Here is a 21,724-nt window from a genome sequence, read left to right as displayed (position 1 = left end):
TTGCGGCTCAGCTCTTAAAAGCCGTTTCATAAATATTCGATGGCCTTTCCGACAGGGTAATGTGCCTCTGTGACATTAAAGAGGAAACTCTGCGAAGGGGAGGGATGACAACAAATTTATCCACCAATAGCACACTCTTTTGGCACAAAAGCACATTCTTATCTTTACATCCCATAATGAGAAGGCAGGGACGGGACTGTTGCTACAGCTCTCTGGGTGGGTAGATGTGGAGTGCAAGAGAAGGGTGCCTGTAAACTGTTAGATATTTTTTTCCCCCTTGCCCTTGCAAAGAGAAGGACCCGCGCTTGTGGTCCTGCAGTGGTTTTCCTGAGCCCCCGGTGAGGAGGACTTCTCACACGATGTCAGACTGCGAGGGACTGCCTGTGGGTAAGCGCCAGATTTATATTTACCTCAGTGTCCTGCCGGCTGGCTCACAGTCTCAGATTGCAAAGTCACACGCGAAGCCGCTTGCTTCCAAAGGGAGCCGGAGCCGCAGCAGGGAGAGGAGAAACTCCCTGAAACCACTGCAGATCCTGGTGCGGTGCCCTACGAGTCCGTGGAGGAGGGCTGGTGAGGGTGGTAGTGCCTGGATTTTCTCTGAAGGCACAGGGGCTGGGTAGGAGGAAGGGTTCTGGAATTCAGGCTGATGGACTGAAGGGTCGGTATCGGCGGGGATGATGGCATCGGTGTGTGCAGTCGTGAGCTCACTAAGGAGAGTTTGTGGGGATGGGTGCTGCAGGATCAGGCGCTGTGTGCGTCCTGTTTGTTCCTTGATAAACCTTCCTGGATGGTAACGGACACAGCCAGGGCAGATAAATGTAATGCAAAGGCTTTATTTGCTGAAAGGAAATAGAAATGTACATTATTTTTAAAATAAGTGCGTTACACACTTTGCCTGTATCTGGGAAGGAATCCTGTACTAGAGCTTAGGGCTGTATCTGTCAAACTTCACTAAGCAGAAGAGCATGTCAGCAAGAAACATGTTTCTCAGCTGTTTTTTTAAAAAAATCTATAGGAACTGTAAATATTATCTAGGCTGCCTGTACAAAAGGAAACTCTTGTCAAAATGATAGCCTAATTCTCTGCCAAGGCATTTTATTAATAAAGAGATGAACTACTGGAAATACCTTTTATTTTTTATTTTACCATGGCAAGCATTTATCTTTTCACATGAATATGCATATGCAACATGTACTGTGTAGCACTCCTGTTCCATTGGTCTGTGAAGGCTGTGCATCAAAGATGAGGTTCTGGGCTAAAAAGTGTGGCTGGAGAAGGAGAAGCCTGCTGCAGCGTTTTTCTTTTTTCCTCTTCTCTCTGCTTCCATTTTACAGAGCAAATCCCAAGTCCAAAACGGCGCAGTCATAACTAGAGTGGAAAAATATAAATTATGTATATGGTGCAGAGTGAGCTGCACCATGCACAATTCCATGGGCTGTTGCTCTCAGCTAAAGACAGGCGAGAAGAAAATGAGTATTTCCTGCTTTTCTGCTCAAACAGGTGAACTGTTAACCAGCAAAGTTTCACTTCTACAGGCTTTGATTTTAAGGGCCTGGCTACAGTTTGCTTATTAAGCACTCTGAGTTGGGGGTGGGGTATTTCAGGGTGACAGCATCAGTATCAGCTGGCATCTGATATTAATGATGAAACTGATACCAAGAGTGCATGGCATCTTGTGCGCAGAAATTACTGATATCTCAATTACCTATACTGCTGAAAGGACCTTCGAGTTTTCTTCCAGAAAAATATTCATGGATGCATTGAGGGAAGAAAGCAATTTTGTATGGGCAGGAATGAAAATTAAAGTGATGTTTAGATGTGGATTAGAAACGTGCCAGAAACAGAGCAAAGGTTTATTTCTCTATTCTCCCATACTGCTCAGCCCTGCTTCCAGGCCTGTTCCCAGGAAGCAGGGCTCACCTTGCCCCATGCCAGATGTAACCAACCTGTCCCAAGGGACAACTGCTTCATGGACCTGGCAAAATATTCTGCTTCCTGTACCTACAGATGTGTAGATGAATATATATTAATATAAAAATATGCACCAAACCAGCAGTGGACAGAGAAATGGTGGTACTCCATCAGAGTTATTAAGCAATCTTAGTGAACCAGTTGCTGACAGCTTACTTTTCATATCAAGGAATTTTGAAATAATTCTCTTTGTGGCTATTGCTCTTTCACTAGCTAGGTCAAAGTTTAAAACTTTAGCAGTTTAAAACTTAACACTCCATAAAAAGAGTTGCAAAAAATCATCATCAAACCTTCTAATAACTGCTTAGTGTTGACTAGCGCAGAAATGCCCCTTTGCTGAATCCAATGAGCACAGCAAGGCTGGAACTGTACTTCCAAAATCCTTGATTTTGAATGCAGACAGATAATACAGCTACAAAAAGTTGGTGCAGTGACAGATATCATTAGCACTGCAATGTGGCTGCAGTCCAGAGCCCTGCTTCGAACACAAACCCTACAGCCCTGTGCATGCGCCCGTGTACACACATGCACACAGCTATAAATAAGTTTAGCCAAAGCACAATATTAGTGTCAAGTGTATGTACTGCTTCAGTAACCTCTTTGCAAAGGCTATGCCTCACGAACAACCTGGAGAATTGCACTTTGTAGTTACAGGAAATGAATGCCAGAGTTTTTAGGCTGCTTTCAGCCTACACAAGAATGTAACAGGAACAGCTGCGTAATTGTTCCCTCAGAAAAGCAACTTGGGGGGAATGGCTGAATACAATCTTCGACTTAAATCGCTGGATATGAACAGCTTGATACGCCAATAATTTTTTTAAGAGACTTTATTCAGAAAGAGTATCCTACTTCAGTGCTGGAAATGGTTATGCAATTTTTCATGATGAAAGCATTGGGTGTTTTTAAATTACTGGTTTCTGTTAAATTCCAGTGTGGCTGCACTCTTTCACTGTTGTGGAATGGAAAATTAAACATGTGATGCAAACAAAGTTTTATTTTGTTGTTTGGATGTAGTACAGAAGATATAAAAAAAGGATCTTAAATGCCAGAATGCAGATTACATATAAGCAAGTGTACAGTTCAATTCTGGATTGAGTTCATTCCAAAAAAAAAAAGGCATTTGAAATCCTTTGAGATTTGAAAGTGAACAGAATTCTAAAATTTACAGTAATAATTTCCCATTGTAATACAGGGAGATAAAGAAAAAAAGATCAGTCACTTCAAGACAAATGTGTTCCTATTTCTTCCTCATTAGCAATTATTGACATACAGATCCTATCCATTAGTGCCAGCTACATAGATTTCTTGTCACTCCTACAAGCAGATAAAAGAAAAGCACATCAATTATTTAAATGCTTCCTCTTGTGTGTATTATTTTCCTCTTGTAAGGAGTCGTAGTTCAGTCTCTGAATGACTGAACAGCTTTTCACGCACCCAGCATTTTGATTAGGAATATATGAGTCATGATGGTTCTGGTTCTTAACACAAACCTTTTGACTTCAGAAAAATCTGTGAAGTCATGCAAGGGTTCTTCAAGTGCCTATATTCTTTCTTTCCCCTTTCAGCCACAGACTGACTTTGAATAGCATGGGTAACTTCTTGTGGATAACACCACTGTTGAAATAACACAGGGTATTGAGCCATAACAGATGAAGATTATAATGCTGAAGAAGAACACCAGGAATCTCATATATGCATACTTTCTCTCTTATTCACTGCAACTGGGCTAAGAAGGGAAGAAACAGAATTGATGTAGCTCGTTCTGCGGCAGGTGGCATGCAAATGCAACTGAATTTCCTTAAAATTCCTCACAACCTTTTAATGGCCTTGTTTCAATAGAGGAGGAAGAAAGACTTTTCATCTGAAATATGTTCTGACTCTTTAGCTAAATACTTCCTTTCAGAGCTAAAATTACATATTTCAAACATGAAGTTTGAAATATGTCTTAAAGACATATTTTAAACATGTCTTTAAGACAGACTGGAGCCAGTTGATAAAGTTGGTGTTTTCAGAATTAGGATATCCCAGAAAAATATGGGAATTTAGATTTCCTGAAATGCAACACATTCTGCACTGTCATGGAGAGTCCATTTATCTCAGCCAGAGAGGCTGTTAGTGGGCAAGGCCTCCAGCTCTCACTCTGGGCTGTCTCTAACAACTCCTGGGAATAAAATATGGCCCACGTGCATTTCTGTAACAAAAAATCATGACGCAGCACTTGCATGAGCACTACTCCTGTCAAATAAAATTGCCCCACTTTCACATGCTTATATTAGCATAGGACTATGCTTGAAATTCACATTTCAATAGATTTGGTAAAGAATGTCTATCTTTCTGCAGGTAACTCCATGTTTCCCTTAGGGGTGGAGCACAATTTCTGCACCACAGTTTGCAGGGTGAGAACCTCAGTAAAAGGCAAAGGCCTGAAATCGCCTTGCAGAGTGGCTGTGCAGACTGCAGTTAGTGCTCAGGGATAAGCAGAGAAGTGGGAAGGTTTTTCCATCATATCAAGCCAGTTACCTGCTGTAGCTTAGGAATGAAATGGCATGACTCAAGCATCTCCAGAGAGCTCTGCAGGATGAACCATAGCTCCTGACTGCACAAACCCCACCAGCACTGGCTTGCATGCTCAGAGCTCCCAAGGAGCACTCCCTGCCAGGGGAAGGTGAGCCCAGGGTGCTGGGGTGATGAGAACCTGGCAAGTAGCTGTATTATTTATCAGGGTTTGTGGCACATAAACACTTCACAGAAACTCTAATCTTCGTGTATGGACTCCTTGGCAAACTCATTTCCTTTTGCATTTGGGAAGTCAGCTTAGGAGATGAATGCTAGCTATTAGAAGCTGTTGCATATTTTCCAATGGAGTGTTCTTTCATCATGAAATACAGATGTTACTAATTTAAAATGCAACATTTTGTTGTCAATGTCAATATATTAACACATTTCTAAAGACCATATTTTTGAAAATTGAAATTGAGCGGGAGCAAGACAGAAAGCCTTTGGATGCTCAGGTAAAATAAAATCAAATATAATATCTGGGAGTATTGCTCCAGTTTGATGAAAGTGGAATTGAAATACCAGAATTATCTTGGCAGCTGGAAGTCCTCCTCCAGAAATCCTATGTGTCCTCAGTCTGTGCAAGCATTGACTTGAGCAGCAGAGGCTGTGCATTCAGGGGCAAACACTGATGATGATGATGATGAAGCAATCATTATGGTTTGAAGCTTTAGAGAGAGTTTGGAACACAAAGATCAGACAACCACACAAGGAAAAATGAGTGACTCTGGTGCCCCAGAAATCCATGTTTTGCAAGAAAACTCCCAGAAGTAGACTTATGGTGATGAGCAAGCCCCATGGAGACACCAGAATGGGAGCCTGCCAGAGGTATGCCTGGAAAACCCTCTCTGTTCATACAGTATTTTAAGACAGCCCCATGAGTCAAAATATTCAGCCTACTGTCCATGAAGAGTTAAAATCACCTGGGTGCAACCTTGACCTGGTGAGAGCTGAGCCTGGGTTAAAGGGCATCCTGCTGAGGAGGGGTTCCCACCTTCAGACTGGGCTTTCAAAGCCTTGGGGCTCTATGGCTCAGCTGAGGTCTAATCCCATGCACCTCCTTAGATGTTTGTTGAGGGAAAAGGGCTTTTCCATTTGGGAGAAATCTGAAGGCGCCAAGACCACAAAGCATTTGCTTCAGTGCTGAGAAAGGGAGAGCTGGGAGAGGGACAGAGGGCAAGGAGCAGCTCCACATTTGCACTTGGGCAAAATGTCACAAATGGCAAAGCTAGTTCTTTGTCACCAAAAGCAAAGATGAAAGAAGGTGGTCGCTGTTGCAGCCCAATATTAGTGAGTTCTCAACAGGGGCTCAGCCTAGCTTAAGCAAGCTTAGTGTACCTGTACATAGCTGGGTAGTACAACACCCCTGCATCTCTCATAAAGTTATTTCTGACAACTAGCTTAAAAGTTTGCAACCTCTGGAATTAAAAAAAAAAAATGGCAAACTCTGTTGCTAGCTCTGTTTTTCTCCTCCAGCATGGGTGTCCTGCCCCTTAGGCCTAATGGTGGTTCTGTGGGAGTTGCCTATGCTCCAGGAGTGTCCTGAGCATAGGCACTGGGTTAGTCTTCATCTCCAGCCTCTGCCTTTAAAGTAGCAGGTGAGGTTTCCTTCTAGACTAACTGGACCAGAACTAGACTACTGGACTAGTCTACCTATTCTGCTGGCAAGCAGAGCCTGTGCCAGTTCACTGCTTTTCTGAAGCACAATGTGAGTATGTGTGCTATGTGCTACAGAGGCTGCAAGTGGGGGTATTTGACCTAGCAGACACATTAACACCCATTTTCACAAGAAAATGTTTGTTGGTTGGTTTTCTTTCTTTGATGAGGGGTGCAGAAGGAGGAGAGCCCTTTCAGGCACTCAGTAGAGGCAGTAGAAATTTGCATGAATATTTTCTGCTGGGTTAGTGATTGAGGATCTATCTGGGAAATACAGAAGATGCTACATCTTTTCCAAGCGCTCCTCCCCTCCTCCCCCATTCCGATGGGAGGATTTTCCTTATCTGCAGAAATACTTGGAAGCTGTAGTTTGTCCCAGGGTCTGTGAGCAAGAGCACTTGCACTGTACTGCACATTTCTGAACAGTCTTGTTCCATGATGTCTGCAGTAACTTAAGGCATGCAAAAAACAACCAGTGTGTTTTTTCTCCTCCTCTCCTCCATCCCTCATAACATCTGCAGTATTTCCAACATATTCTGTGTTAAGTCATCAGCATTTAGAAGCCATAATTGCATTTAACAATGTCTGGAGCCTTCTCTTGCTGCAGACCTGTTATACAGGCAGTAATTTAGAGGGTGGGGCCCCCTTCACTTTGCCATTCAGACTGCAAACTGAATGCTCAGTGTGCCCTCCCAAAAACCTGGCGAGTGCCCAGTCTCTCATCATCATATTCAATTGCTTCTCTGTCCCTGTTATTTCTTTCCTTACAGACTGTGATCAGCTCCCTCTCCACACACTTGTGGTTTCCACAATTAAATTTGTAACATTAGGGATTACCTCATAAATCAGACCTCCTCTAAAACTCACATAAATGACTGTCAAGATCCCCCAAATGCTTTCTTCCTTGTGGGAAAGAAACTCTGGGGCAGAGGAATGGGCTCCTGTGAAACGCTAGGTGCTGGCATGGATGTGTTAATAGCGCCCAGGATCAGTTCCCTGAAGGAGTCCTGGGTTTCATGGAGCAGCTGAAGTCACCGTTGAGTCAGCAGGGCACACGGGGACTGGTCATAGCTGCTCTTTGGTTCTGCACACGGTCTGTCAATCACACAAATTGCTTTTGGAAGAAAAGCAAGCCCTTGCTCAGAGGACTCCAAACTAGGCTCAGTGAAATGGTTGTGACCCTGAAGGAATCACAACAAATTCTGAGAAGCCTTTGGGAACTACAAGGCTGTCTCCATCACAAAAAACAGAGCATTTCAGAGAGGTGTCAATGGCTGATTTATCTCAGGCAGTTTTTCCACACTGTCCAGGTGGGAACCCCCCAGCACCACATCGCTGCTCTCAGCACTGTTTGTATGGCTCAAGTTTCCACCACTTCAGTGCTCCTTGAGAGAACACAGACTTATCCCCATGAGGTATTACAAAGGCATGAAATTAAGTCTGGAGAGATGTTTGAAAGGTTTAGGCCCCAAATCCCCTCATAAATCCATTGACACTACCTGCAAACTTGGCATTTCCTGTGATTCTCACCTATCTTGCAGATAAATATAACTTACACACTTATCCTTTGTGATGTATTCTTTGTGGAGCTGCAGGATATGCTCTGGCTTTGCAGTCACACAGTGCAGCCAGAACACTTCCCAGTGACTAACATAGCTACTGTGAAAATGGTAAAATCCTTACTGCTGAACCACAAGGTGAAAACTCTTGCAGTCAGACAAGTTGCCTGAAGAGGTCTGCTGAGGAAATAAAGAAATAAAAGAAATTATGAAATAAAGAAATAAAAGCACACACACACACACAAAAAGAGCTGTGTGTAAAACATCTGAACACCTGAGTAATTTTTCGCAGAGACTCAATAATCTAAAGCAGTAACACTTTAGATTGACCATGTGATTATGAAGGACCTAACTTCAGGTTAAACTTATAATTTGCACATCTCCCACTCATGCTTTGGGACCATGACCCAGATTCTTTGAAATCAAGCCTTTCCATTCAGTCCAATGAATAAGGATCACAACTCTCAGAAATCTCAGAAATATCTTCATCCCCCTGATCCATCAATACAAATTGTGGTTGGGTCAGTTCAGTTGTACTCCATAGATCAGCAGCCTGAGCCCTGTGCTGTGTGGTTGGTGAGATTTGCTGGGTGAGGCCCCACCAGCAAGCACTTACGGTACATGGGAAGCACCAGGCATTAGTCATATTTTGTCCCAGCTCAATTGCTCAGAGAAATGTATTTATATTTGCACTAATTAAAACTTAGTGAATGTTTCATATTTCCCCTACTGAAACATTGCTAGACATGACTCAGCAATGTCACACAAAGAGCCATGGGTGAAGAATTACTCAGAGTTTACATGTGACAGACTGAGGCACATCAAGATTAAGCCAAAAACAGTTCCCAGTGCTGTGGGTGTGTAATTGGAGATGCCAAGGAGCTCTTCTTTCAGAGCACCCAGCACACCACTGTATTTCACATATCCAAACTCCATTGACAGCTGTGAGCACTGGGCATGTCCATAAATCAGACCTGTGGTCTCTGGTCCACTATGAGGAGATGAGGAACATGCCATTAGTGACCTTTTGGGAAAACCTGGGTTCCCACAGTTGCTCCATAGACCAACTCTTCTCTGCTCTGTGGCTGAAGCACAGATGCAATGCAGTTCCCAGCAGAACTTTTCAAGCTAACTTAACCTGAAATTGTCCTTGATCTTTCTGGAATGCTATACTTTACTATGTTCAATATCTTCTAGAAGTGAAGTTGGAATATTATGATAAAGAGCATATTGGAAACACATATGTCATAAAATACAAGATACTTGAACACCTCATAACTAGATCTCTAGCAATGAGTATACTTGTTGTAACTTGGTATTTCAGCAATTGCTTGGAGATGCTCTGCAATGTCAATAGCTTCACACACAAACACTTCTGATACAGGCAACCTGTCTTTGGGCCACTAAATCTGACATTTTCTACAGATTTTTATCTCAAATCAGATGTTCCCAGGTTCATCTTGTTGCTGTGATAGTCAGCTGGCCTTCTGACACCCACATGACTTAGGCATGGTATCGCAATCTCTTTGTGCTGGAGGCATATGGACCACATGTGGAAAGGATTTGGAGAAGGAAACTGTTATTTCCTGCATCTTCCATAAATTCCAAATGGTATATTCAGGCACAACTGTTCAAAACCAGACAGTGCATTGATGAAATGGAAACAATTTATCTGGGAAATCTCATCTAAACTGTTTGATTATTCTTAGTGTTGCCAACTCTTTGATGTTTATCGTGAGCCTCTTAAGACTTGCTTTAATTTTTTTTTTCCTACAGCCAGGTTTCTTGGGTCATGATTTTTTGGTGGCTGTCAAAATGTCTATGCACTGTCCGTTTTCACCCAGTCAGCAACATGCGGGACTCGTTATGCCGCTGGAGAGTGGGGATGTTTTTGCAAAGATGTTTTGGTCAGGTATTTAAACATCCAAGGCTTAGGGAGAAGCATCATGTGGGAAAGTGTGAGAGAATCTGCAAGGTCTGGAACAGATAAGGTAGACTGAGGCATACAGTGCTCACATATGTAGGATGGAGAACAATATTTCTCTAACAAACGCTGTCTTTTTAAATACCAACCACATTTCTGCATGTTTTCATTTTGAGTCATTTAATGAAAAAATTGGAAAACTCTGGGGAAAGCATTCAATCTGCTCACAGTTTTTCACAGGAGGAGTGCTTGTTTTCTCAGCAAACTCCACTCCTACAATTATTTGGTTTCTCCTGGCACACAGAGGAGCTGGAGAGTTTTTTTGCTGTCCTTTACTATTCCCTGCCTACTCTGATGTCCAATAAAGTGGGAGGAGTAAAAAGACATCTTCACTATTCTCCCACTACACTGGAAGGAGAAAACCACTGAAAATTGACCAGATGGCACATTTTTGTTGAGGCATGGTGAGTCTCACTCCCTACTGTAGGAGTTTCCATGCTCAGGCCAATCAAAACATAACCAACACCAGCAAGGATGCAGCACCATTCTTTGCTTTGGGGATGCAGAGAGATCATCAGAGCCTGAGCAAGAGCATCTCCCTGCTTCATTCTGCCACTGGGATTTCAGCAGGACAAAGCCAGTTCCTGAAGCAGTACATGTGCTCCTGTGCCATGTCCCTCATTCCCAAGGTCAGGTGTCCCTGTAGAGGAAGGGAGGCAGAGGAGCACCCAAAGAAGCATGAGAAAACTCACTCTGGCTATGACACACAGCCAGCCAGGAGCTGAACATCTCAGTTTTGTCCAAGGGGATGATACAGGATTAGAAAATACTTGTTTGTACTAAACTGATTTTATTTTCTCCCACAGAAGCATGCCTCAGAGTTGAGCATGTGCATTTGCTTCCTTTTCCTAGTGAAGTTCAGCAGCTGGGTTGTCCTAGATATTGGTGCCAAATCTTTAAAGATTTCCTTGTTCTGAGATGATTGCTCAATTGACAATCTGCCTTATTAATCAAGCTGCCTTGAGGGACAGTGGAGAACTGGAAGCAACTGGATGTTTTAATGAGTCCCACAGAGAGTGAGACAAGGCTGCAGCAGGAGTCCATCCCAGCATGGCCCCAAGGCCACCCAAACAGCTGGTCTGAGCCACCTGGAGTGCCTGTGTTCTCAGAGCAATCCCCAGTGGAGCGGTTTGTAGTGAAGGGCCAGCATAGGGAGATCTAATTTATCTTCCACTACTTGACACAGCGCCTTGCCACGGGCCAACCTGCTCACAAGTCAGTCCTGGAGAACGCCAAGGAGTGAAGGCAGCTGGGGAGACACCCACCAATACAGCTTCTGCAGGCTTGGTCTTGCTCTCCTGTGCAAAATCACTTGTTACCTCCAAAGAGTCCCAGACCTGTCCTCTCAACAGTTCATAGCAAATGATGGGCCCATGTACTCCAATTTCTGTGTTGATCCAATATCAAATATCTATAAAAGGTGCAAAAAAATCAGCAGGAGTGCTAATTACTCGCTGAGCTCAGACTATGGTCAGAGATAGTCCTAGGCTCCTGCCCAGAGAGGGAGGTTAACTTTAGTTCAGTAAGAGGTTATTTGGTCCCTGTTTCTCCTTCTGTTATTTCCCAAAACCATTTATCAGAACTGAGTTATCTTCCTTCTCTAAATTCTCTGGCTACTGATGATGTTTGGCTGCCTTGTCTGTACTTTCAAGGCCTTGTGCTAAATTTAGACAAGGAGGAGATTCTTCTCCTCTGGACCTTCATTTTGTGGGTTACTCATTGAATGCTGCAGGCACAATGTGAGTTAAAATCCCATTTGCTGCACAACCAAGTGGGTTAGGGCTGGAAAAACTGATTTCTTCTTGATACCTACTAGACCTCCACATGCCCTTCATGTGAAGCGCACATGCTTTGTGCCTTGAGGGATGCTGCTCTGGGTTTCCAAAGACTCAGGATTACCTCTTTCTTTTTTACATGTTACCTAAGACAAGCATTTCTTAAAAATTCTCTCTTCAACTGTGTATGGGGACCTCAGGAGATCCTAAATAAATGATATCTCTGCCACAGTGCAGTGCTCCCTGGAGACCCTTCCTCTGAGGCCTCTCTGGCTTTTCTTCAGTTCTTCAAGTCCTGCCCATCTGCTGCTGCCTTTCCTGTTCTGCCCACCAGCAAGCCTTGGGAAAATACCTTGATTTTATCCAGAGAGGAAAGAGGGAGCATCAAAACACTGTTTTCTCCCAAATTTGCCCTAAACTAGGACAAACACCAGTTGTAAGAATTCATGGCAGTAAAATTTTTGCATCTGAATACTCATGAAGTAGAAATGCAAAGTAATCTTCTGAACATAATCAAAGTAATTTTCAAAGTAATCTTTCTTCTGAAAATGAAGAAAATAATGAGAAAATTCTTCGTACTTATTAACAGAAAGCATCTTCTACTATTTTTGCATCTTTAATAAAGGTGTGTTTCTCCAGTTCTTATGTGATAAACATGGAATTCTACCAAGTATCCAATGATCACACAAACTACAATAGTGAAATATGATCCACTTGCTCATGTCACTGAAACCTCAGAAGGGAATTACAGCTTTCAGCAGGGTTCATTTGAGGTATACTACTTAAGGTAATAGGGCTGGACAATCTCATTAAGATTTATTTCCACCCCATTTAAACACAGGTTCAAAAGTACAGCTGGAGCTGTACTGGCTTTATCTTTGGCTTACGGAAGAGATTGGAAAAAGAGGTAAACAGAAAACGTTCAGTTGCTCAATCAGCCAGGCCATGAGACTGCAGGATAGAGCAGACACAGGCTTGTGCCCAGGCTTGGAGGCTGAGAAAATTGGAATAAACTCTTCATCTTTATTACATTGCATAGGCTTTTCCTTTCTATTTCCCCTCCCATGGAATTTAGGAGATATTGCATCATTCCATCAGGGAGAGGGAGGCACAAAACAATTGCATCTGCTCTTCTTTAATGGTAGTTCACCATGTTCACTGTATTTCTTCCAGACCTGAATTTGTCTGTACCCATTAGGGAAATGTATCAGTTAGGAAAAATACATTTTCAAACATTTCAGCTTGTGTTTCAAATTCCCTAAGTAGTCTGAGATGTTTACAAAGCTCCCAGCACATCAGGCTTGTCCTCCCACAGACCATGATATTGATGACAGTAATCCTTCTATCACACTCCAAGTGCTTCTACTTGCTTCTGTTGAAGCCATCCAGACTGTGAGTTATTTGGCAGCATTTTTCTCTTTTTTTTTCAGTATAAAAGAAGCAGAGGAGATCTCACCTGGGAGAGGAGAATTTGCTGGATAGCAAATGCAGCAGCCCCCTGTATTTTCTGCAGTGTCTTTTTGGTGAGAGTGAATAGATGCACCCAGATGCATCAAATGCTTGAGGCTGGCTGCTCCTACCCAAACAGATTCCTGGTGATTGTGCCCTGAAGCCCAGGGGCTTTTGGGATCAGACATCCTGTAAGCCACAAGCAAAGCTCAAGTTGCCAGCACAATCCAGCTCTTCCTACTGCAGACAGCATCTTCAGGCTCCTCCTGGTGAGAGAGTGGACTGCAGACCAAGGGGAGCCTTTAGCAGGCAGATAATGCAAACAGCAGAGGACATGACCTCAAGCATGTCCTTGGTATTGCTTCCACATGCAACCTAGTCGAGCCCTTTGGTTTGGGAGTGGATTTTCTTGTTCAGACATTGCACTCTCACCCTTCTCAGATTGGGACCATCCTTTGTGGTTTACCCAAATCCAGAGTAAATGAGTACATCCAGAGGCCCCTGAAGAATACTAAGACAAGGAAAGGCATTTGGCTCTCTCCAACACTTTCTGTGAAAGAGTCAGCTGAGAAGTAGATCCAACATTGCTGTTCCCTAAGTTTGATTTCCTTGGCACTTGTTAGATGCACAGAAATGTACAATCAACACTGCCATGTAGACAGGACTAAAATCGGAATGTTTGGAAGAAAAATAAGGGATTGAATAGAAAGAAAAATGGAGTCGGCAGTTCTAAGGACCCATCACCATAGTATCAAGACACTGTTTACAAAACTTCTTTGTTAAGAAGTTTCCACATGCTCTTTCTTTCAATTTCAGTTAAAATCAACATAGTCATTGCTCTGGATTTAAACTGTGCCCTGAAAGGCCCATAATCTAAACATGGAAACATTTAAGTCATGTGCTAGAAGAAGAAAATGAAGCTGCATCCAGTGCTGTGTAACGACCCCTGGGCTGATCCTGGTGGACCTGCAATGGCCCCATTAACAGCCAGGTAAAAACCTCCTGCAAGCCCCAGAGCTGCCATGATGGAAGGAAAACCCAGACATGCCATTGTTCAGTGGGGAAAGCAAGCCCCAAAGCTATTGTCCCTAGGTAGAAATCCCCCTGCAAGCCCCAGAGTTGCCATCCTGGGGTGGAAATCATTCTGCAAGCCCCAGAACTGCTGTCTCCTGGGGACAACCTTCATGCAAGCCAGAGGTAACCAGTCAGCCTGGTGAGCTAGGACATAACATGGTTCCTCAATCCCTGCTGCTGCATCTCCAGCACTGCCTGGCACATCCCCGCACTGTCCTCTCCTGTGTGATCTAGGTGTGCTCCAGCCCGGCAGCAACAGAATAAAGCCCTGCCTATTTTCAGTGGCTGAGTTGTGTGAAATGCAGTTCAGACTCTGGCATGAAGAGGAGAAAATTACTTGGGTAGTCAAACTTCATTTTGTTTAATTTGGAGTTATCAAGAATATTTATATTTTTAAACACAATGTTTAAGCTGACAGCACCCCATTAAAATGCTTTATATAAGTTTATTAGGAGCTTCTGTGCAGTATTATATTTATTGCAATTAGCAAATATTAGTGGCTCAGGCAAACTGCAAGATATTTTTTCTGCCCTGCTCCTATTTTGTTCCTCATCTCCTTGCCTGCCATAAGCTAAGCCTAGCCTAGATTAGATTCTTTCACATATCAGCCTTCCTGCCTGACAAGCCTTAAAGAAGCAGAAATAAAAAAAGGTAAAATGAATAGAAAATTAACCTCTGAGAAATCAAAAGAACCTTTTAGATTAAGTCCCTCAGTTGTGTCAAGGCTAGTAGCAGTGCCAGTGGCATTAGTGGCACTAAGTTACTTAATTCTAGTATGATTCAAAATCATTTGTAGCTACGAGCTTATTCAGAGTAAATCCTCATCCTCCCAGGTCTTTTGTTTGTTATCTCTTGACAAGCTACATTGCATATAAATGAGGTCATAAAACATGTGAAGGAGGAATATATTTTCATTTGTATTGAAGTTTCATGCACACAAATGCTACTGTACAAATACCAATAATGAATAGTATTAGTAGTTAATGAACTCAATCCTCATTTGGGCTTTGTTTTGGGGTTTTGTGCCCTTACACAGATATGAAATATGTGAAATGAAAGGAAGGTTTCCCTGAATATGGACAGAGGCCAATTTTGAGAGATACTTAAGACCTCCCTCCAGTCAGTTGGAAAGGGTGGCCCAGCTGGCCTGCGTTCCAACCAGGATGGATCTCACAGGATGGTTGGAACTTAGCCTCTGAGGTCTTCCATGGTTTGTGAGCAAATCACAGGCTGCTAAGCCACTTTAAGCCCACAGACTGTTCAGAATCCTGGGGAAGAGCAAAAGTTCGGGTACCTGAGTCTCAAAGCCTACTACACGTGCCAGAACTCTGATAAAAGGACTGGTTCAGACCTTTCAGGAGAACTTGGCACTTCTGTGTGTATACACAAATGTCTGAGTCTTGACCCTGATGAGTAGATAAGTTCTGGTGCTTATCCTGCAGCCTCCTGAGAGGATTCAGTCCTGTGGCAGAGGCATCCTGCCTGGCTGGGCTGGGGTGTTGTGCACAGAAGGAGCAGGTGGAGCAGCACTTAGGAAGGAGTGCAGAACCACTGCTCGACCCTCCACGACCGACCTTGACCTTTTCCCTGGCAATGCCATGAGGCTGTGCTGGGAAGGGCTGCTGGGCCCCTGTCAGGCTACAGCCCTACTGGAATGGTGTGCAGCATGAGATGTTAATGCTCCTCTGCCCTGTGTGCTGGCCTGCACTCTCTGTGAGTGATGATACCTGGAAAAAAAGACCAACTTTTCTGAGGCTGTTAGAGATTTTTTACTTTTTCTGGAAAGGGGGAAAATCAAGGTGTCAATGAAGTTCACTTACTGACTCAACAGTTAGACAAAAAGGCACCCAATCATTATCTTCTTGATTTGAATAGGACTTACTGTAAATGTGCCAGGTATGTGGAGCAGCAATCAGTAAAATGATTTTTCATTTACTGCAAGCATCAAAACTATCACACAAGGTTCAGAGATCAGTTCAGAGAGTTCATTTTGTGGGCTTGGGCCATGAAGACCCTGCTTTAGAGCGCCATTCTTCAGCTATTCTTTTTCTAGATTTAAGGACGCAACTCACAGATATTTTCTAATTCTCTTCTTTTCTATTGGAGTTGCTTGGGTCACTGCTTTTCATCCCAGCTGTTGCTGCCCTTTTCTCTTAATGCCCTCCAGTGGGACAGCCTGCTACTTCACCACTTGGGAATCAATCCCAGTGAGTCTCTTGCAGGGGACACACTCCAAGTGCTCATCACTGGATAAGCACGACCCCTAAAGGCCATTGAACTGTTCTATGTGTCATTGCTACCAGTAGAAATTATCAGTTGCAGGATGTCTGGAGGTGGTTTGCATTCCCATCTAGAAATATTCATGCTGAGTCTCTCTCATTCCTCGTATTTTCACTGATTTCCGAGAACTCAGCTTGGACCTACTGTTTGTGCTGAACTCATGCTCCTAAAATCTCAAGATCTCATCTATTATTTTTCTTGAAAGTTTTTTGATCCAAAAATTCATCAGCTGACAAGTGTATCTTTGTCTTGTTGTGTCTGGTACAAATGTAATCTTTATGGCATGTACTGGCTGAACTGAAAAATATCACTGATGCCTACTTCCACTGCTTTTCCAGGAATTGATTTAGGACACATTCTCAAGATTAATGCCTTGGCTGATGGTGAGGAGCATTAAGAGTGGGACCAAGATAGGGTCAGATTACATGAAAGGAGAAACACTAGCTGCAAAATCCACTACTATGCAGAAGAGAGCAGAATATCTCATGGATTAATTTATCAGCATTTCAAAGATGCTCTGCTGGAGATGGAGCCAGCTACAGCACTACAAACTAGAGTCTGTATTCCAGTTGTTTCCTGTGATCTTGCACTAGTTGTTTTACAGAAAATTTAAAAAGAAGGATAAATATTGCTATAAGCCCTGTTGCCAAAGAAAATGCAAGAGGTATTATTTTCAGCTGCTTGCTCATTAAGAGGGAACTGCAGCACTTGTCTTGCTTTGCTTTTTGGCTGCTGGGAGCCAACAGTTTTCCTCTGAGTGTGGAACTGTGCACACCCAGCTCTTGAAGGAAAACAGGGATAAATCACAAGTTTTCCGAAGTTACCTTGTTAAAATAATATGTATATTATAAGCATGTGCAATCATAAACATGCTGTTGGAAGGGAAAATGTTTGGGGAAACTTTTACAAATTGGAAGATGAATATGCTGGTATCTCTAGTGTGCTCCAGTAAGGACATGTAGTATTATGTGCACATTGCCTGAAGACATCACTGCCTTTGCCAGGGATAACAGTGTTTCCTAACAGAGACAGATTGTGCCTACAGGGAAAAATAAAAGAGGTGACTGCCAAATAATATCAGTGACTGTATTGAGAAGATACTATTTTGTTACCAAAAAACCCTGTAAAACATAAAAATCTGGTTACATGGCTTGTCTAAACTGAAGGGACTAAATTGTTGGTAAATAAGATTCCTTCCAACCCAAACAATTCTATGGTCCTGTGAACTAAGTATAACTGCCCAAAGGATTCATTCATTATTCCCCAGTTATCCTACTGCAACTTAAATACCTCACAAAACAGTCCTTAGCAGCAGAAATTAAAACCAGCTGCATTTTATTATTTACCAGTGAATCTGCACATCAAAAGATAAACAATGAGGAGAGGAGGGAAGGGAAGGGAAGGGAAGGGAAGGGAAGGGAAGGGAAGGGAAGGGAAGGGAAGGGAAGGGAAGGGAAGGGAAGGGAAGGGAAGGGAAGGGAAGGGAAGGGAAGGGAAGGGAAGGGAAGGGAAGGGAAGGGAAGGGAAGGGAAGGGAAGGGAAGGGAAGGGAAGGGAAGGGAAGGGAAAGTTTCAGCCCCAGAAAAGGCCTGACTCAGCCATGTGCAGCTGCAGGGATGCTCTGGAGGAAAAGTAGATTTTGGCTCCTCTGTGCTTGGGGTTCACATCAGTAACATGAACATACACTCATTGTCCTGCCCTCCCAGCTAAACACCTCTGATTTACCTGCCCTTCATTGGAGCAGACATAAAGAAGACCATTGGGCAACTAAAGAAGCATCGTGTTCCATCATTCTTCCTAATGTTGTTAGTGGTGGGTGGAGTTTGCATACAAAAAATAAAGGATACTTCCGTGAATATAGTGATATTTTAACAGATAGCAAAAAATCCAACAGCTCCAAATACAGCCCATTTCAAGTTCAAAATGCCTATCAATAAGCTTGGTTGCACATTCATAACTCATCACTTGAACTACAAGGATGTCACCAAAGAGCCCAACTTAATTTCCTCACAGTCAATGACAATTTACAGGACTCTGATTTAAAACCTGGTTATCACCCTAAGTGGGTATGTTTGGGGGCTGGGAATTTAAGTCACATGAGGCTTTCCTTCTCACATGAAGCCTGCCTTAGCTCTACTTCTAGAACTCATTCAGTGCAATAATTTCTTACTTGCATAAACCAGAGCAATTCAAAGAGGTTTGCCACTGAAGTTTAACAGCATACTCCTGTTTCTGTTATTATTCTAACATATCTAACCTAAGAAAGGGGAAATTCCTTGTCTCTGTTTGTTGGGGCTTATTTTATTATTATTTTCTATTTTTTTTGGGGGGGGGGCTGGGTTTTTGGTTGGTTTTTTTGGGGGTTTTTTAACAATGTTGTATGCTCCCAGGGAAATAATAGACAGTGATTTATTTATCAAACTGCTCAGCAGGAGGAAGCCACGCTTGGGTCTTGCTGCCATGGAGGGAGATAAACTAACATATTTAGCTAAAGAATATGTAACCCATAGGAAAACAGACTGAACAAGACTGGAGAGACTTATACAAGCTGGCAGAGGAGATACTGAGACAGGGAACAGAATGTTTAGATAGAGGCACTTATGGGTATTCCCCACCAACAAATGAATCATCCAGGGCATAAGTGGCTATTTTTAGCAGCAGTGTCTATGTTACTTTTGCCTTTTACATTGAGAAAACTGTGAAGCACTAGATAGGAGATGCTAAAAATCCATACAGAGCAATGCTGGGCTTTTTTGTAAGATGGGCAGGGCTCAGAGTGCCTTTGGCCTGGCTGTGCAGTAAACCTACAGAGATTAGATAGATAGATAGATAGATAGATAGATAGATAGATAGATAGATAGATAGATATGAGGGGAGGTGTCTCCATGGAGTAGTAGTACAATCTCCCAACACACATCATCACCAGGTGGCTAGAGTAGGAGTCCTCAGGCACCCTCTGTGCTGACAGCCTCCACTTCCATGCTTCCCATCAGCTCCTCTGTGGGGATCAGGGAGATTGCATCTTCTGATATACTAATCACTGCTCTGGGCAAAATCCTTTGACTTCAGCTGTAAGGATCATGATTTAATCCAACAATTTAACCCAATAATGGAAACCAGCTGGTAACACAGTATTTGGTTTTGTCATTATGTTCACCACTTGGAAGTAACAGGCTGCAAAGCTCCTTTGATTTGTGGCAGGGCATTCCATTAACACATCTATAAAAAACATCCAAGATGTTTCCAATGACAGCACTTAACAATTTTCTCTATTACTTTGATGACTGCTCACTTTGGATGGAAAGTGCTTTTCCGCACCATTGAAGCACAGCTAGTGCATAACCTTGGAGCACTCGGAAGCGCTGAGATGCTACAAGAAGTAACTTAGGCGAGCACATCCCCTCTTTGGCACGCACTGCCAGGCCCTGCACAGCTCCCTGCCTGCAGCACAGCTGTTTCACCCACAAGCCAGGACAGAATGTGCCCTGTGACATTGAGGGGGGAAATGGAGCTATTTCATCTGCCTTCCCCTTCTGCATGATTACCAAGTAAATTTTGCATTCAGTTCCTTGTATACAACTGGTGGTAAAATCTATGCAGGTCTAAAGTTGCTTCCCGAGCTTTTATTGGATAACAAAACAGTGTGTATTTTCTGGTGGTAGGGGATATAGAAACTGTAAGTTGAGAGGCTGATGTTTAAATCCAGCAGATCAGCGTAAAGCCCTCAGGATATTATTCTTGCTGCAATTACAAGTAACAGCTAAAGAAAGGGTAGGAGACTATCACATGGTGAATAGAAATGTTTCTTTTTATTTTCTTGTATGAACACTGCAGACAAGGATAATAGTTGTAACTGTAAAGCACTCAGTGAAAAATTGATCCCCATTTGTGTCTCTAGCTGCCTCCAGCTTTTCCTTATGGGAGTCAGTGATGGGTCATCAGTGTGGTGATTTTAAGCTTGCTACAAAATAAATCCTGATTCAAGAGTCTCCTTGAGTGACCTTTGCTTATATGCACAAGAGTTTCTCGTGCAAAGAGTCCCAGTGATGTTGATGCTAATAGGTAGATGGTAGAGACAATTTCACAGTGACTGCTAGAGACTGGAGATGAGGAACAAAAGCTCCTTTCTGAGAGCTGCTCATCCATCTCAAATGCTGTGACTCACTTCACCTCGTGTGGGACTGACTGCTTAGAAAAACCAACACTGCCATCTTTTTACCACGTGGTCAGGATCACAGCCTTAGCATACACAAAGCGTTACTCATTGCAGCTGATCCCATTAACGCTGAAGACACAGGCTTGCACTTACCCTGGACGAGCTGCAGAAAAGGCTTCTGTATGAGAGGATTACGGCCACTGTTCAGATGCTCAACATATTAGTCAAAATATTTCACAGTGAAGCAATAACACCATAAAGTTTGCAATGTATCAGCATCTGTTTTATTTCTTCTGTTAAAAGTCTTCCTAAAGCCTTTGGGGTTTTGTGAAGCTTCGACAAAACAAAAACTGTTGCTATTCTTGATTTTTACAAAACTACTTACTTAAGAAATAGGTGATAAAATCTCAAGCTCAGTTGTACAATATAATCAGGCTACCAATGCAAAATGGCAATGCAATGCCATGTCAGTGGAAACAGTAAAGTGAGCAGATTTCTGGTTGCCCAGCATGCACCTCTCTGAGCATGCTTGTATGCAAACACAGTCAGTCTGACATAAATTAGATGAACTACGGTATCTTGCTTCAAAATATTTTCTCAGTTCTCTGTGTTTCCAAATGTATGCATTTTGGAGCATATAGTGTGTATTGCTTAGAGTTGAAGCAGGTGTAGCAGCTTTTCCCCTATTTAAATAAGAGATGTTGTTCCATATTTCAGTGGATAGAAAAAGTATTTCTCCAGGAGGTGCCAGGTTTGAAAAAAAATTTGACAAATTCAGGGAAGGCATCTAACACAAGCCCTCCAAACTAGTCTTTTACTGCAGGACATGTACTCTCCCTTTCCAGTGACCTTGCTATCCTAGGCATGTTCTTATGACATCACCTTAATGCTGTGGCTTAAAAACAGCTTAATTAATTTAGTGTCTGTGCATCGCTGTCTGCTGCCATTGTAACATCCACATAAATAAAAAGAAGAGAAGGCACTCAGCTGCTTCTCATGCAGAGCCCTTTGAGTCCTGGACACAACCCACCAGCTGCTCCAGGGGCATCGCTGAGGAACATGAAATCCATCCCCGAGGAACCAGCCCAGGCAGACCACAGTGGAGCACCAGAGTTCTGTGCAGGTCATTTGTTTCCTCCTTTACTTAAACCCACATTGCTGCTGAAATGATGATTGCCTTATATTTTATAACAGCTGGGATTTTAACTTAATTCACAAAGTAATTAATTTTCTTTAATTGCAATGGGGGCTTGCTGTTAAGTAGT

At 42.9% G+C, this 21,724-nt stretch overlaps 1 protein-coding gene across 1 annotated transcript in view; it reads left to right on the top strand.

Annotated features, from left to right (window-relative positions):
• The first annotated feature begins 208 nt into the window (after positions 1–208).
• EML1 (EMAP like 1) overlaps positions 209–21,724 on the top strand; it is a 121,211-nt gene continuing 99,695 nt past the window's right edge. Inside the window, exon 1 of the mRNA XM_053945201.1 lies at positions 209–387. Within this exon, the coding sequence (XP_053801176.1) occupies positions 360–387 (28 nt within the window). The 5' untranslated portion in view covers positions 209–359. The remainder of the gene's footprint in view (positions 388–21,724) is intronic.

This window comes from Vidua chalybeata, chromosome 6 (assembly GCF_026979565.1).
Source record: "Vidua chalybeata isolate OUT-0048 chromosome 6, bVidCha1 merged haplotype, whole genome shotgun sequence".
Taxonomy (NCBI): domain Eukaryota; kingdom Metazoa; phylum Chordata; class Aves; order Passeriformes; family Viduidae; genus Vidua; species Vidua chalybeata.
The sequence above is the reverse complement of the archived record's forward strand: the minus strand, read 5'-3'. Positions and strand labels throughout refer to the sequence as shown.